Here is a 15,356-nt window from a genome sequence, read left to right on the forward strand (position 1 = left end):
GCTTTAGATTATTCTGTTTTTCCTTTTAAAGTCTTCAGTTCCTTAACCCTTGGCATCTTGCTCTTTATCATGTTCAATGTAGATGTAAAACGTGCTTATTTTACTGCCAAATGGAAACCATGTGATCAGACTCCCCTTTAATAGTCAAACTCGGTATAACTCGCCCTACTCGCGCAAACCTCAAGATTAGCTCACCAGAGACTCGGTGCACTCGTGCAGAATTCTCAAATGCTCGCATTAGTTGTGCGGGAACTCGTGCATGAAAATTTATGGAAATTTACTCCGGACACTACGAGTTGAAAAGAGTCTATGAGGAGTTTTTCTCGAGTATTGCGAGTTTACTACCAGTTGTTCAAAGTTTCATCAAGGTGTTCAGGAGTTCTAGAGAGCTTGAAAAATTTGCAAACTGTTTGAAAATTTTGAGAGCTACCATACTACAACCTCACGCAAATTTCGCCGAGTTTCGGAGAGTCATCCCGAGTTAAATGAAAAGTTATCACATTCACAATACCCCCAAAAGTCAACTCGCCACTAGATCTACTCGCACAAACTCGTACTTCCAACTTGCCTATGTTTGAACGTAGCATTACAGTCAGCTTCTGAAAATTTTCTATGTGAAAAAATTTGCAGCCTGAAAAATGAAAATGTTAACTCTTGTTGACTTGTACTGTTGTAGCCTAGGCCTAGTTCATAGTTGTACTGTACTCTGGACTGTAGGTTGACTTTACTTCAGTCATTTACGGCAACATTAAACAACAATACTCAATAGATCCAAATTTCAAAGTTAGTCTACTCTAAATTATGTATAGGCCTATATATCGATTATGTCTTTACTACGTCTCTAGAGAAGTAATAGTACTTATAGTATTACCACATAAATGTACTAGATCTAGTCCATGCCTACTGACACTGTTCTAACTTCTACTTCTACTTTCTAGACTAGACTACTAGGCTAGTACAAGCGCTAGCTACTTCAATAGTACTTCTAACTAAGTTCTAAGTTCTACTTTTCTAAATTAATTACCTACCTGGGACCGACAAGAACACTGGACTGAACTCGAGGTAGCCTCAACAGTCGTTTGTCTGTGACAGGCTGCGTAAAGGCGTCTGGAAATGATAATTTCTCAACCAGTATTGAAGTAAACTCATCCATTTTCATAATAATACTAGAAAACAAAATACGCAGTCACATGCACGTGCACAAGCGGTATCATGTGATCGGTCGATTGTGATCGGCGCATTGCCGGGGAATCCCCCCAAACTCTTGTTATTCTACGTGCCCAATGATTTTGAAAATATTTAAGAAAGAGAGAAAAAAAAGAAAAAAGAAAAGAAGAGAGTGAATAAGAAACAATTACTTTCTTGTTGCGTATTACCTGTTGTATTATTCCCAATCGCAGCTCCTTGGAAGCAATATCGACTCTTTTGTTGTTCATTGAATCATAAAATCATACATAGGTCTATATCATAAATTGATTTTGTTATAATTGTAGGCCTTTACTACATGTATAGGCCTACAATTAACAAAATCAATTTTTGATTTACATTATCTAGAAAATGTATTATTTGTATAATGAACAGAATATTGATATTTGAATTGAATATGTATAAAATTATATACATAAGGAAACAATAATAATGTAAAGTTGCGAGCAAAAAACATTTGTCATATTTTTTCTTTATTAATGCCGTTTTAACGACAATAATTTGACGATTATTGCAACATTTCCTCACAGGAAAATGCCCATTGCCCCTCCATCATCCCTTCCAACCGAACCCCCCCCCCCCCCCCCCACCACCACTCCCACGCTGCATGGTGATCTCTTATTACATCAAACCAAAATTGGACCAATTACTTCAGATTACTCTATTTTTTTCTTTATGGGTAAAACTGACCGGAAATCATTTAATCGCTGTAATCCGACAGGTGTGCGAATGATAGGCGCGCGCTTTTGCCAATATGAAAGCTTTTGTAAGGTCATGACGCGTGTGCTACATTAACTGTAAACAAACTTTTCCCGCGCAAATCTAGCTTTGTAGCAGGGTCAGTTCTCGCACGTGCGCGTGCCGACATGCAGCAGGCGTGGACCCTGGGACCGCAGCAGCGCGCGAAGCACCAGCTCTCAAGAATACTAGTTTGATCCTTTGTCTCTGATTATATGCATGCTTCGTTTAGTGTCCATAATATGGGCGAAAACTGATCAACCGAAAGGAAAGAGTGTTACGGATGGAGAGAAAGGAATCAGCAGTCAAAGAAACATCTGCTTGTCTGTTTAGTGTTTACGCTTGTTGTGAAATGAATACCAGTCTTTCCTTTGCGGTAGAGAATGAATTGTATTCCAAAGGCAATTTATTTGCATAACCTGTTCGATGTACATCATCGACATCATGAAGTTGTAGAAATGACAAGAAAGCGCGCGCAAAAATTACAGCTAGGAAGCATACGGTATACAGCGCGGTGTACAGCTAGCTCAGCTCGTCATATACATAGCCAACGAGCACATTTCCTTTTTCCAGGGCTCAAATCGTAAAAACGGCGCGTGTCTATTTTTAGCTCAGCTAGCAGGGTCAAAGTAACGTTCGTTTTATGTCAACAGACAGAAGACAGCGAGCGGAGTGACTCATGCAGACAAAGGATGTTTCATATAATATAAGTGTTGTACGTGAACGTGCAGCGTGTTCCAGTGCAAACCATGAATTCTTTTTCTTTGCCAATTTTAAATCGTTCTGCATTTTATCATATTCTTTGCTTTTTTAATCTACTGGAGACTGGAACGAGAGAGTTTGTGTGAGAGTACATTTCTATTGTGGAACTCATTAGAAATGTTGTTATGCACAAGAAAGCACCTAAACAAATATTTCACCTATTTTATGGGCAAAGTCGGTTTCATACGATTAAAAAAATGGGCATATTTATTCATCTGTACACTATATATTTCGATAGGAGCCCACGTATTTTTTAATCAATCATATTACAATTTGTTTGTAATTAACTAAGATTAAGAACACGTTGCTGAACATGACCCTACGTCAAAACAGACTTTATTTTGGCACTATCATAGAAGGTAAACAAATCATGGCAAGCAGGACAAAAAATTGGGCAAACGATAAATGTTAAATTGTTGAATCAATCTCATTCCGGAGTTTGAAAATGATGGAGGCGTCCTGCAAATAAAGAATATAAAACAAAGGTATCCCCTTTCAAAAATATTCTTATGAAATGACACATTCGAGAAAATAATACACTGGTCACTGGCAGTGATTCAACGTGAATCACACGATTGGGTAAATGTTGAACGAACAAAGAGTAAAGCAAAAAAAACGTATATGAGTCGTACATAAACAGCGTGGGTTTTCGAACAAAGAGCCTCCACACACATGCCACTATCTCGAAAATATTGGCGCGCTTTAGTCACTGACTGTTGTTAGTTCGTTCCATGCTGGTTATCAGATCGGAATGTTTGTTCGCCATGCATGCTAATGAACCACTCCCTTATCTGAGGAAACCGACCAATCAGGTGATCCGTTACAAAGGGAAGGCGGTGCTTACGGCTGAGGAACGTGGATTATAGTACGTCACTTCTACACACTACCGCGCCGCATCGAGCATGCATTTTCAATGTGCATGCCATTCGAAGACCCCGCCTGAGACGAATACTACGGATATATACTACCGTGTGGAGATATAGTTTCTGATAAATACGCTGGACAACCTCATGGTTTCTCATAATTTTTCTACCTCTTGATTTGGATATAGCATTATACTAGAATGCCAAGCACACTTTTCACCGAAATGGATCATAATACTGATGGGTTGGAGGACCATCAAAGGGCCCTTCAGTCGTTAGCCTATAATTTGTCCATGCTCGGAATAAGCAACGAAGACGATGGCCCATCAGCTTTGGATGATAGGGGAAGGAAAAGCAGTAATATGACGGAATGTGTCCCCGTACCAAGTTCGGAACATGTTGCGGAAATTGTTGGTCGACAAGGTACGATCTTCAGGATATAACCTACATGTCCTCTTACATAGTGAAAAGTCCATGTTTTGTTTTGTTATTGAAGTATTCTGTACCACTTTGTGATTTTTATGTCTTACTCATTTGCCAGGCCGTTATGTGCATGAGAAAATTCAGCACAACGTGTTTTACGTGCACGGGCCTTTGTTTGTCACATTCGCGCGCTTGGCCGCCTCGTGCTACATGCGTTGTACTCACACCACACAAAGCACTGTTTGTCAATGTACATGCAAAGTCTATGCCCATGCATTCCATGTGCTCTCAAAATCTTCCTCGTGTATTTCTCAAAGTGTGGGAGCTCTTGTATAAGATGATAATTAAATGTTAACTGTATTTTTAAATAGCTTAACTACCATTTGGCATTTCTTTATTTTATTTTATTTATCAACATCTTTCTTTTTTTCAGATAGCTTTCCATTTTCCTTCTCTTTTTTGTTTGGGGATGGGGGGATTCAATTTCAAAATGTTCTTTCACTAAAACTAAAGGAATTAAGGTTGCATCTTCTTTAACTAAGATGGTAAGAACTAGGAATTTAATTAGTTAAGCTACTGTAAACATAAAAAGGCTGTTAGTCTATTTACATAATACATGTTCCTTGAACTTGGATTTTGTTGAAGCTTGGTTTGGACTTTGGATTTCTTTTTTTAAATTTTTTTTACTGACATTAGTGATATGAATTTTTGAAGGTTAATAATAAGACTGACATGTCTTTTCATTTGATAGATGTAGAGATCTACACAGGCATTTATCTTCACATTGTTCACTTGTTAAAAGTGAGGTAGATTTTGATAATTGATAATAATAATAGAAGGACCCTCATTTCAAGCATTGGAAATAATTTAAATATTGGTTCATTCAAATCAATTCAAAGAAACAACCATTAGAAAGATGCAGTGTGGTAAAGAAAGGAAATAAAGATTGCCCAGCTCAACTTTCTGAAATAACAAATTGAAAGGCAAGTGACAAACACTAAATTTGCATCCAAGTCGTATGTACACCTCACTCATTAGCAAGAGGAAGTCTGTTACATTTACAATTTTTTTATCAATTCTGTAAGGCGGGACTTTGCATTGGCCATTGTGTGTTTCAGATGTTTCTTAAATCATTACAAAAATACAAGTCCTTCAATCTTTTTTCTGTAGATCTAGACCTAGATCTAAATCTAGTCTAGAAGTCTACACTTAGTTAAGGAAACGACAAGTTGACAACTAGTCTGCTTTGCAATGTACACTGTCTGTTAAGAAATACAGTGTAGATCTACATGTGATTGTAATTATAAAATACAAATTCTGGTTAGATAGGTGAGTGTTGGACACATAGTTGTCATTGATATATGAATATCAGAGTAAGCAGTCTTGATATTTGCTGGTGAATTTTTTTATGGAGAAAAGGAACATGATTGAGCTTAAGTTTATGAAAGAGCTGTAAAAAGACTTGGTGGGAATTTAGAAAGAAAAGACAGGTTGCCTTTAAATAACTTGGTTGTCATGTAGTATTTCTTAGTAGGCCTAGTGTAAACCAACAAAAATAAACGTCTTTATCCACTGAAAAATCATTTGTCATCCTGTTGCTTAGTGCGTCCATTGCATCATAGCCAGACCTCTGGTCAAGTCGGATAAATTGTCTTTGAAATGACATCCTGATGCCTGTGCTGAAACTGATTAAATATCCTGTTCAAGTTCTGGCAATTAATCAAATGTATACGCCCTGTTTTCTTTTTTGGTACATTCGTAATGCAGAGAGCATTATTTTAAATTAAGGTTTTATGGGGAAGTATTCAAACCTAAGTACAAATAGTTGCTGTATTTGCATGTGGTCAATGGTTTTATCAGTTGAGAAACCTGCAATGCAAATGAAGAAAGAAAAATGCAGGTTGCAACATTCCTCTCTCTAATCACTTTGTGAAACCAATTTGGATGATGTACATGTAAGGTTTCTCATGCACTCGCCACAAAAAAAAAATGATTGCATTTTACTCATGATGAATCAGAGAGATTGTTTTAGATTCAACAACCATGCAAGCCTGAAAATCAATAATTCTCTACCACTCTAATTCAGGGCCAGAAATAAATTTAGATCACAGATTTTGACTAGCATTACGGGTACATTTTATCAAGGTTGGCAAGAAAATATGAAGGCTACTTTTTAAATTGTTTTTATGCTCATTTTTCATCGCATCAAAATTAAAAGTTTGATATGTTGGTGTGTACAAGCTGATGAGGTCTTACAGCATCTTAACAAAAGACTGGACGTTGTCTCCTCTTGGTTTATCTGGCTGACATGAGGGAAAAAGATTGTTCGGTGTCTGTAAAGTCTTTATTTTGTTTGGTACAAATTTACCTCAAATTGTACAAGTTCTTGCTTCTTAGTTGTGTAGGGAGAAAGTCATCCATTTTGACAGACAATTGAACACTACATTTTCACCCAATTGGGAAATGCCTGTTAATTCCATTAGTGGCAAATTTAAATAAGCTTTCAGAGTATTTTATGGTACATGTACATGTACCTGTATTATCTACAGTTCATCCCTGAAACTGAAAGGCTCTTTTCAGTATAATGTACATAGTGGGAATCGGTTTCTCGTTCATCACAATTGGTATTTTATGATCAAAGGTTTCTCTGCTTCACCAAGCATGCATTTACACAATACATTTCTACACAAATGTGTGGGCAATGGTGCATGCATGAGTTGATGGCAAACACTGCAGAATGAATTGTAAATACAATATACATTGTATACACCCACTCCAATGAATTAAATTCACAGGAGTGGAGATAGAATGGGAAATCCCTATTTCTTTATGTCTTTGTTTGACAGAATTCTAATCAATTTTTGTTACATTCTCTTTCTCTTCCAAACTTGCAGGTTGCAAAATCAAAGCTCTGAGAGCGAAAACCAACACCTACATCAAGACGCCCGTGCGTGGCGAGGAACCGGTTTTCGTTGTCACAGGCAGGAAGGAAGATGTCGCTGCAGCCAAGAGGGAAATTTTACAGGCGGCAGAGCACTTCAGCCAAATCCGAGCAAGGCGCAACCAGGGTCACTCGGGAGTTCCCCCAGGTCCACCCCCACCCAACATCCCCGGGCAGACGACGATTCAGGTGCGAGTGCCCTACAGGGTGGTCGGTTTGGTCGTGGGGCCAAAGGGAGCTACCATCAAGAGGATACAGCAGCAGACCAACACGTACATCGTCACACCAAGCAGGGATAATGAGCCCGTGTTTGAAGTGACTGGACTACCCGATAGCGTTGATCAAGCGAGGCAGGAGATTGAAGCTCATATTGCCATGCGCACTGGAGGTTTGATTGATTCAACGAGTCCAGAGGATGATTTCGCCAACAACGGTACCGACAGGGGAATGGTCGATGACATCAGTCTGTACAAGACTGGTCCAAGTCCGTTTGCTCAACCGGTCGGTGGTGCTAAGCCCATGATACAGAGGAGCAGCAGCGATAACTACTTCTTCCCCACCACCAACATCACCACAACATCATCAACGTCAACAACCACAACAAATGGTACCACAGAGTTCAACCCTCTTGCCAACTCCTTCACCTCAACAGCAAGGTCCGCTTATAACCTGTTCAACGGTTCGTCACCAGAGTTGGGCATGGATTCCCAAGCATATGAAGGTCCTTTGCCAGCCACTGGAATCCCCACCCAGCAGCAGCTCTCGATGTGGCAGGACCTGACGGGGGTCAATGCTGCCTTTGGGATGCCTCAGACGCACGTCAGGCGCAGCAGCAGCATCAGCTCCGGGAGCAACGAGCCGGCCGTCAACGGGATCAACGATCATCCACCAGCGAGGCGCATCCGCAGTGATCCCTTGAACGGTGGGCTATCGGTACTTCCAACGCCCCTGCCTTCCGCCTTCCCCGTCACGTCGTCGAGCAGCACATGCAGCAGCCCGACTGACTCCATCGGCTCTGGGTCCCTCTCGGCGCAGAAGAAGCAGTGTATGGTTTGCAGCGACAATGAAATTGTTGCTGCCCTGGTGCCATGTGGCCACAATCTCTTCTGCATGGAATGTGCCAACTCATTGATCAACAAGGAAAACGCTCCCTGTCCAATGTGCCATGAGCCCGTCACTCAAGCCATTCGTATCCAGTTCACGTAGGAATACGCCCCTAGATACATCTGGCTATAACCCCCCTCAAAATGTACACATTCTTGTTGAGTTTTCAACATAAATCTATATAAAGTACTCCCCTTATGAAGAGATATTTTTTCATATGAATTTTGTTATATTTCTAATTTTTAGAGGTCAACATTTTTGTCTATTTGAGTTGTGAGTGAAAGAGAGTGTTTCTTATAAAAATGCAAATATTCATTTTTTTATTTCATGTGTATTGTGATATGTAGTAGAAGAGATTATGAAGGACATCAAGTATTTTATTCATCATACAATAATAAAAGATTCTATTTGATACAATATGTCTACAGAATAAAGGTCTTATTTAATTTGAATTTATCTGCTGGATGTACATTGTTAGAGCTTTATTTAAGAGAGAAAGCATTTGGCTTGTACAGTATACCTATTCATACAAATGAAGAGTATTAAACGAGAGTTTTCATTCTATCGCATATGTGACGAGTAACCATGACACTTTCAGTTATAAAGACAAAGAGAGAACCATGGAGATAATGAAATATATCTAAGTATTACTTCAAGTATATTTTACCCTGTTGATATTTTAAAGCGCTGTGACAATAGAGGTTATTTTTATTCTATTCGTATTGGTGGGACTGGAACCCATTATTTAGGTGCCCGTGCCAATAGGCCATGCATATATCCTGCATACTCTTTATTATTATATTTGTACAAAAAAGTAAAAGATACTGTTCATATTGTAATTTATGTTGCACCTCATTTTAGTGTTTTTTTATTTTTAATATATTTCAAAGCAGTTATGTATACATGTATATGTAGCATTGCTATATTTGACCAAATATTCCAATGGATTTGATGTCTAACTGAAAATATGGACGAAGAGATATCTCAATTTATTTTCCATGTAAACCCAACCTGCATTCAGCCAAAACATGTATTTCAGATGAAAAATAGAAAAATACATAAAAAATAAAGAGAGTTTTATTTTTTGTCAAAAAAAGTCTAATGTATAATTGATATGTTGCCGAGAAGTGATTGTGTGCTGGTTTTTTGTACTTTGAGCTTTTTTTTTTATGTTAGGAAAAAAAATCAGATCCTTCGGATTTGAATTTTTTTGTCTCGATGTTGACCAGTTTTTTGCCAAGTTTACAGATGTTATGACAAAGAAATGATATAATTATATATTAAGATATAGACTTATGATGAGATGAAATTTTGCTATTTTTGTAGTTAAAACAAATTAGGGTTGATTCCTCTTACGAAATCTCTGAAGAAGAAGAAGAAAAATTTGCTGCAAATGTAAAGATTTAATAACTTTCCTGTACATGATACAAATCATTGATATGATGACTGAATATAGGAATGTTGATTAGTGCACTGTCTTTATTTGTTATCTGAGCCAACTCCTTTTGTGTTAGTAGATGGAAATAAAATTTCAACCACCACCATCATCTCTGTAATATTGAGCCCATCAGTGTCTTATATGACCAATCAATAACCTCGATACATTTTTATTTTTGCTAATAGCCCTATGCCGCGTATACATGGACATAACTCACTTTGTACTCGTACCAGCTCTCGTTCTGAGGAAAGAAGAAGAAGAAGAAGATAATATTGAAGTTTTTATTAACTCTTGTGTCACCTTGTCAAAGTCTTTGTGTGCGAATCGTGTGGTGTATGTGTTATGTGTCCAAAACTACAGATTTATTGTACAAGAAAATAATTATTTGTGACCAAACTGTGATGTGTATTTACGTGTATTATACTGTAAATGTTATTTTTGTTATATTATTATAAATACAGAAAATGCAATCAGTAGAAGTAAACAAAAGAAATGGACAAAAAATGAAGGAAGACAGATTTTTTTTTCTTTCCAAGATATTCTTCATGGGAATTTAAAAAAGTCTGGACCAAGTACATTTTTGTGCATGCTTACCATCACTCTCAAAAAGGTGCAAATTGTGAAATAAGCCTCTAGGTTTTGTTTCGTTAGGAATTACTACACTAGTATACAGTACTTTCCGGGCATGTTTTATGCAGTTGTAAACATCACTTCAAATATGTATGTTACATGTTATAGACTAGACCCTGTGTCCTTGCCCGTATATCATATAGGCCTATCACTCAAGTAAAAGTGCTATTTTTGTTTGAAATAAAAAGTTAATTGTTAGTATTTAGTACCTCCTTTCTACCAGAAATCAGTATTTTTTTATTATCCTTTTCCATTTTTTCTTATGTATAATTCTGAGGAAAATTTAAGTAATCAGTAGAGCTGAACATATTTTGTTTAGTTAATCTATGCAAACAAATAATGCCAGTTTTTTCTTAACAAGGTTTTGCATATTGTCTGAATATTTTAATTGTATTTTTCAAAGTGATAATCATTACAGAGTAAACTTTCATAGTAACGTTTGATACTCAAAGTATGATCATTTAGCCAAATAATTATTCAATTATAGAAATATGACTAGTAATCAAATTATATAGTATTTATGGAAGAAAATCTACCCAGTACTGTTTATGAACGATGACTATAAAAGACTACGTAAGATTTGCAACATTTAGCGTGACTGTTATTATCATGTGCATTACGAGTTGTATCAAGCAAACCCACTGACAAAAAGAGGTTATTTTTTCTCTCCTGAGAAATTCATGTGAATTTGTTAGGAAAGATGAAATTGTTTCATGGTCTCATATCCGACAAACATCACTCTTGCACAAAAGTCATTTTTGGATGAAATGATATTTCTTCAAACAAAGTTTTTTCAGTGTTGTATCACCTTTTTTAACCTGTTCATGCAAAGAATTCCAGAGAAAGAATTTAAAAGTTGTGTTCAAGCAATAAAAAGCTTAAATTTGTTCAGAAACTATGCATTCCAAAGTTCTATTTATCAGATTCCGAGGTGTGTCCAGTTGAGAGATGAGTTGTTGTTGTAAATGAAGAGACTCGAGAGTAAGAGTTGGCCTACCATTACAGTTGGCCCATGCACAGTGAATGTGAGTTATTTGAGAGGAATGCCAAGTGTGCAAGCAAAAGAGATGTAAATGTAAATATAAAATACTTCCAAATCTACACAGTGGTTTCCCCCAATTTAATTTTCATATTCATCCAATCATCCCTTTTCACGAACCTTGCCAATAGACCAGTTTACTAACATATTCAAATTGTAGGCATACTTTTTAAACAAAGGTTGTTCTGGACAACCTGAAAGCTTGCCAGATATAGCAACAAAAATGTATGCAGACTGAATTCCTTCCTAGTATTATACATGTAGCTCATTGAGAAGAGATTAATGTAATAACTCGACACTAGGTCTCAAAGAAAGAAACATCCATAAATGGGAATATGTCGGTAAACCGGTCTATTGAAAGAGACTTTTGGAATAACCACATCTTCGAAAATAACCATTTTCATATCAGGATGATAAAAATATCTTTTCAGACATGTGGAAGAATTCTGGAATGAATGCTGATGGCCATAATGTGCATAGCTTGTGTATATTTGATTGATTGATTGATCGAAATGTAGGGAATGAATCATTCTTTGAAATGATTATTTCGTTGTTGTTGTTGATGCAAGTGGAGACATCAGATTCATGAGCTAAAGAGTGAAAGTTGCGAGAGAAAGAGGACAAATAAAAAGTAATGAATTCTGCAGTCAACATCACTGTGACTGGAATCTTTATTGGTATTAAATACGATTATTATGCCCATGTACAACATGGTTGTATCATTGCATGGATATTTAGGGAAAAGCATCCCCTATTTGATGTGTACACAAAATTACTACTGTTTCCATTCTCGTATCTCTGTGAGGATTACATTTACATGTACATCCGGGGACGCTAGTGCATGTTGTGTTCATGTACGTTAAGATATTTTGTTCATATTGGGGGGATTGATCCTTATCTGGCAAACTTGTAAACTGATGATTTCATATTCATTTCTCATCAGTGATCTTGAAAAGGAAAGGAAAAAGTTTCAGATATGAATGATTCAATTCATCTTTATTTTATGTAGACCTCCATTTTGATATCTACATTCTGAGTTATTCAAATGATTCAAAGTCCTTTTCAAAAATTAAAAAAAAAATAATCTGATGGCATCATCTCCTCTAACACATGTTTTTTCAAGTATAGTGTACAAAAAGGAAGTTTGTTTTTTCTTTTCCTAAACATACATGTGCCTACTGCATACTGCATGGAGAAGATTTGACATTATACAATTCAAAGTTTTTTCCATCAAAGACATACCAAACCGTTGTTTGTTACAAATATCTAAAAAATAATGTGAAATAACAATATTTTCATGGCAGACGTGTCCAAAGTGAAATCAACCCTTTATCGTAATCGATGCTTCTCTATCCATTCAGGAAGTGATTATTTTGTTTGTGAGGTGACAAAATTCCTTCATTATCATTCTGAATGTCATTTCTTACAAGCTGAGACTGCTAAGTGATAAACAAAATATTTGAATAGTAGAATAGACTTTGACCATTTGCACTGGACCTTGGTCAACAGAATTCAGAGGACGAAGGCTGAAGGCTTGTGACGTCAACTTGTGAGTAATAGATAACATATCCTAAACAAAACAAAACTAGTTAAAGGTTAGCTTTAATGCTGCCTGCTGTGTCCTGTGTCATTAAATATATAGTTTTAAAAAGATTTACATTGTCAATGCCAAATTGAGGTAGTAGGGACAAGGGGAAAGGAAAGGAAAACAAAAATCCTACAAAAAGGCCTATACTATAGCGAACAAGTGCAATTTCGTAGACTGCATGGGAGCGAATATCAAAAGCAAACTCTTCAAAAAGAGATGTTAAAAGGAGTTTTGATATTAGGAAAAATGATAATGAAATTGTAATTGTTTGATAATGTGTGCTTGTTAAATTGTTAATTAAGTCAGCTCATAATTTGTGGGTTTTTTTTTTGGTATTAAAATGCGATTTGATGGCCATGAAAATTTGGCAGCATATGTCATCTTGAGAGGAAAAATAGGAAATTATTTGTGGAAACTGGTAAAGAAAGCCGATTACTTTGAATGGGAGAAATACTTGATGGAAATATAAGCTGATAAATCAATTTCCATGAATACCCAGTAATGTATTTATGTCTTTCGACATCGATAAGCCTAGACTCTAATTAATTTCTGAATACTCAGGGACTTGTCTGTTGAGGCAATGAAACCTACCAACAAACGATTCTTGTAAACAAATTTTTAAACCGAGCTATTTGGTATTAACTACATGTAAATACATCGTGTGTACAATTGTATTCAATTATTTTGGCAGGGAACTCAAAATGGGAGCAAAACTACTAGTCAAAAGGAGGGAGGCACAGTGAACTATTTCCTACCCCAATTTTATAGCAAATCTCTCTCTCTCTCTTTGTCCATGTGCACACTGCACAGCTTGTTCTATACCAAGAGGTTATTTTCTTCGCTTTCTTTTTCTTTTCACCCTCCTTTTCCTGGCTTTTATTTATCACCAGCTCGATTCTGCCAACAAAGGGGGAATTTCCTTTATTCCTTTCAAGAGGGGTTTAGTGATTACGGAGAAATGGTGAGCGCGGGAGAAAAGGAAGGTATTGCAAAGAGAGGAGAGGTTAAAATCTTAGAAGAGTGAAAAATACACTGATGTTTGAGGAACAGGCCATGTGGTGGTGGTTGGTGCTGGCAGACAAAGGGCGCCAAATCCCTACTCTCTCTCTCTTTCTCTCCCCTTCTCCGTTCATGGCTCAGCCACTCAGGAGGCTAACAAAGGCGAGCTTTCCCTCTTTGTCCTCATCCATGCGGCCAGCACATATGCACATGCTCGTCGATGGCTGAATAATGCAACCATTAAATTGGCAGCACTATGTGGCAGAGAGCTTGTCGAACAAAGACCTCAAACTTGTGCTCCCTCCAAAAAGTCTATATATGTTTACACAAAGAGATTGAAAAGAGGCAGAGACAGAGACAGAGAGAGAGAGAGAGAGAGAGAGAGAGAGAATGAGAGTGGGAGAGAAAGAGAGAGAGAAAAAAAGAGAGGCAGAGACAGATAGAGAATGAGAATGGGAGAGAAAGAGAACGAGAACGAGATAGTGAGAGAGAGAGAGAGAGAGAGAGAGGGAGGGAGAGAGAGAGAGGTGGATGGAGAGAAAGGGAAAAGAAAACACTATTGGTTGCAAAGCAATTAATGGTCCTCAGTTGAATCCAGCTAGCTTGAATGCAAATATGAAATGTAATGCCTTACTGTACGGCTGCACAAAGGAATATCTAACCGTTTTTATTTTCTCCAAACAGTTCAGGGTTATTCAAATAGCATGTTGTGTGTGGCCTTTGTTCTCTGGACATTGGTTTTCCACTCCCCTTCTGGCTGAAGATCTAATTCTAAAATCAAGGTGAAGGCCAATATTGCTTATTAAAGTTATCACTTCAACCCACATTTTCCAATTTCCAAGAATATGATTTTCCTATTGAACTGTTTTCAGCTTTCATTTTTCATCTCACTTCAATTTTCATGGAGTATACTATACACAAGCATAAATCTGAATCTTTCTCTAAATAAAGATTCTCTAAAAGATTTACAAATCCCTTTCTCTCATCATTTTCTCATGTTTTCATCTCCTTGAGGTCTCCATAAAGCTTTTACCTTCAATTATTAATAACAATATACATTTAGTGCAAAACTAATAGTAATACAAAAAGAACCATCATAAAAATGAGTTTTAAAAAGCGATTGCACATCATTGCACATCATCAGGAAAAGAAAGAATAAATTGGCAATAACAAGGCCTGTATGATGCAATTAGTGAACTGAAATGCATCTGTGTTATCTATCAACATTATCAATTAGTGCTAGAATATTCGAAGCTGGAAGATAGTCTTGCATGAACAGACACTGCTCCCTACAATTTTTTTGAGAGAAGATATAAACAAATGGTTTTGCATTCTGCATTCTGTTTCATTTTTCCATGTCCATGTAATGTGTTAGTGTTTGCATTTGAAGTTTGGAATGATATATTTCAACAGCATTGCAACATTCTATTTTTATAGTAAGTTGGATTAGATTCAAACCCTAAAAATATAACATTAACGGATATAAAGATGATGGGAGATTGTTACGAGTGTCATACAACTATCTATGTACTATACAGTGACAGTCATATCACAAATATACCTGAATTTAATTCCATATTTTGATTTTTATGTCAGATTGTCAGTCACCATTTTGCAACCCAAGC

At 36.9% G+C, this 15,356-nt stretch overlaps 1 protein-coding gene across 1 annotated transcript; it reads left to right on the forward strand.

Annotated features, from left to right (window-relative positions):
- The first annotated feature begins 3,557 nt into the window (after positions 1-3,557).
- On the forward strand, positions 3,558-11,000 carry LOC581325 (RNA-binding protein MEX3B). The gene is made up of 2 exons (XM_781332.5): positions 3,558-3,992; positions 6,887-11,000. The coding sequence occupies exons 1-2, from the start codon at positions 3,770-3,772 to the stop codon at positions 8,137-8,139; spliced, it is 1,476 nt and encodes a 491-aa protein (XP_786425.2). The 5' UTR covers positions 3,558-3,769; the 3' UTR covers positions 8,140-11,000.
- The last annotated feature ends 4,356 nt before the right edge of the window (positions 11,001-15,356 follow it).

The sequence above is a fragment of the Strongylocentrotus purpuratus genome, unplaced genomic scaffold, assembly GCF_000002235.5.
Source record: "Strongylocentrotus purpuratus isolate Spur 01 unplaced genomic scaffold, Spur_5.0 spur5_scaffold_9, whole genome shotgun sequence".
In the NCBI taxonomy this organism is placed as follows: domain Eukaryota; kingdom Metazoa; phylum Echinodermata; class Echinoidea; order Camarodonta; family Strongylocentrotidae; genus Strongylocentrotus; species Strongylocentrotus purpuratus.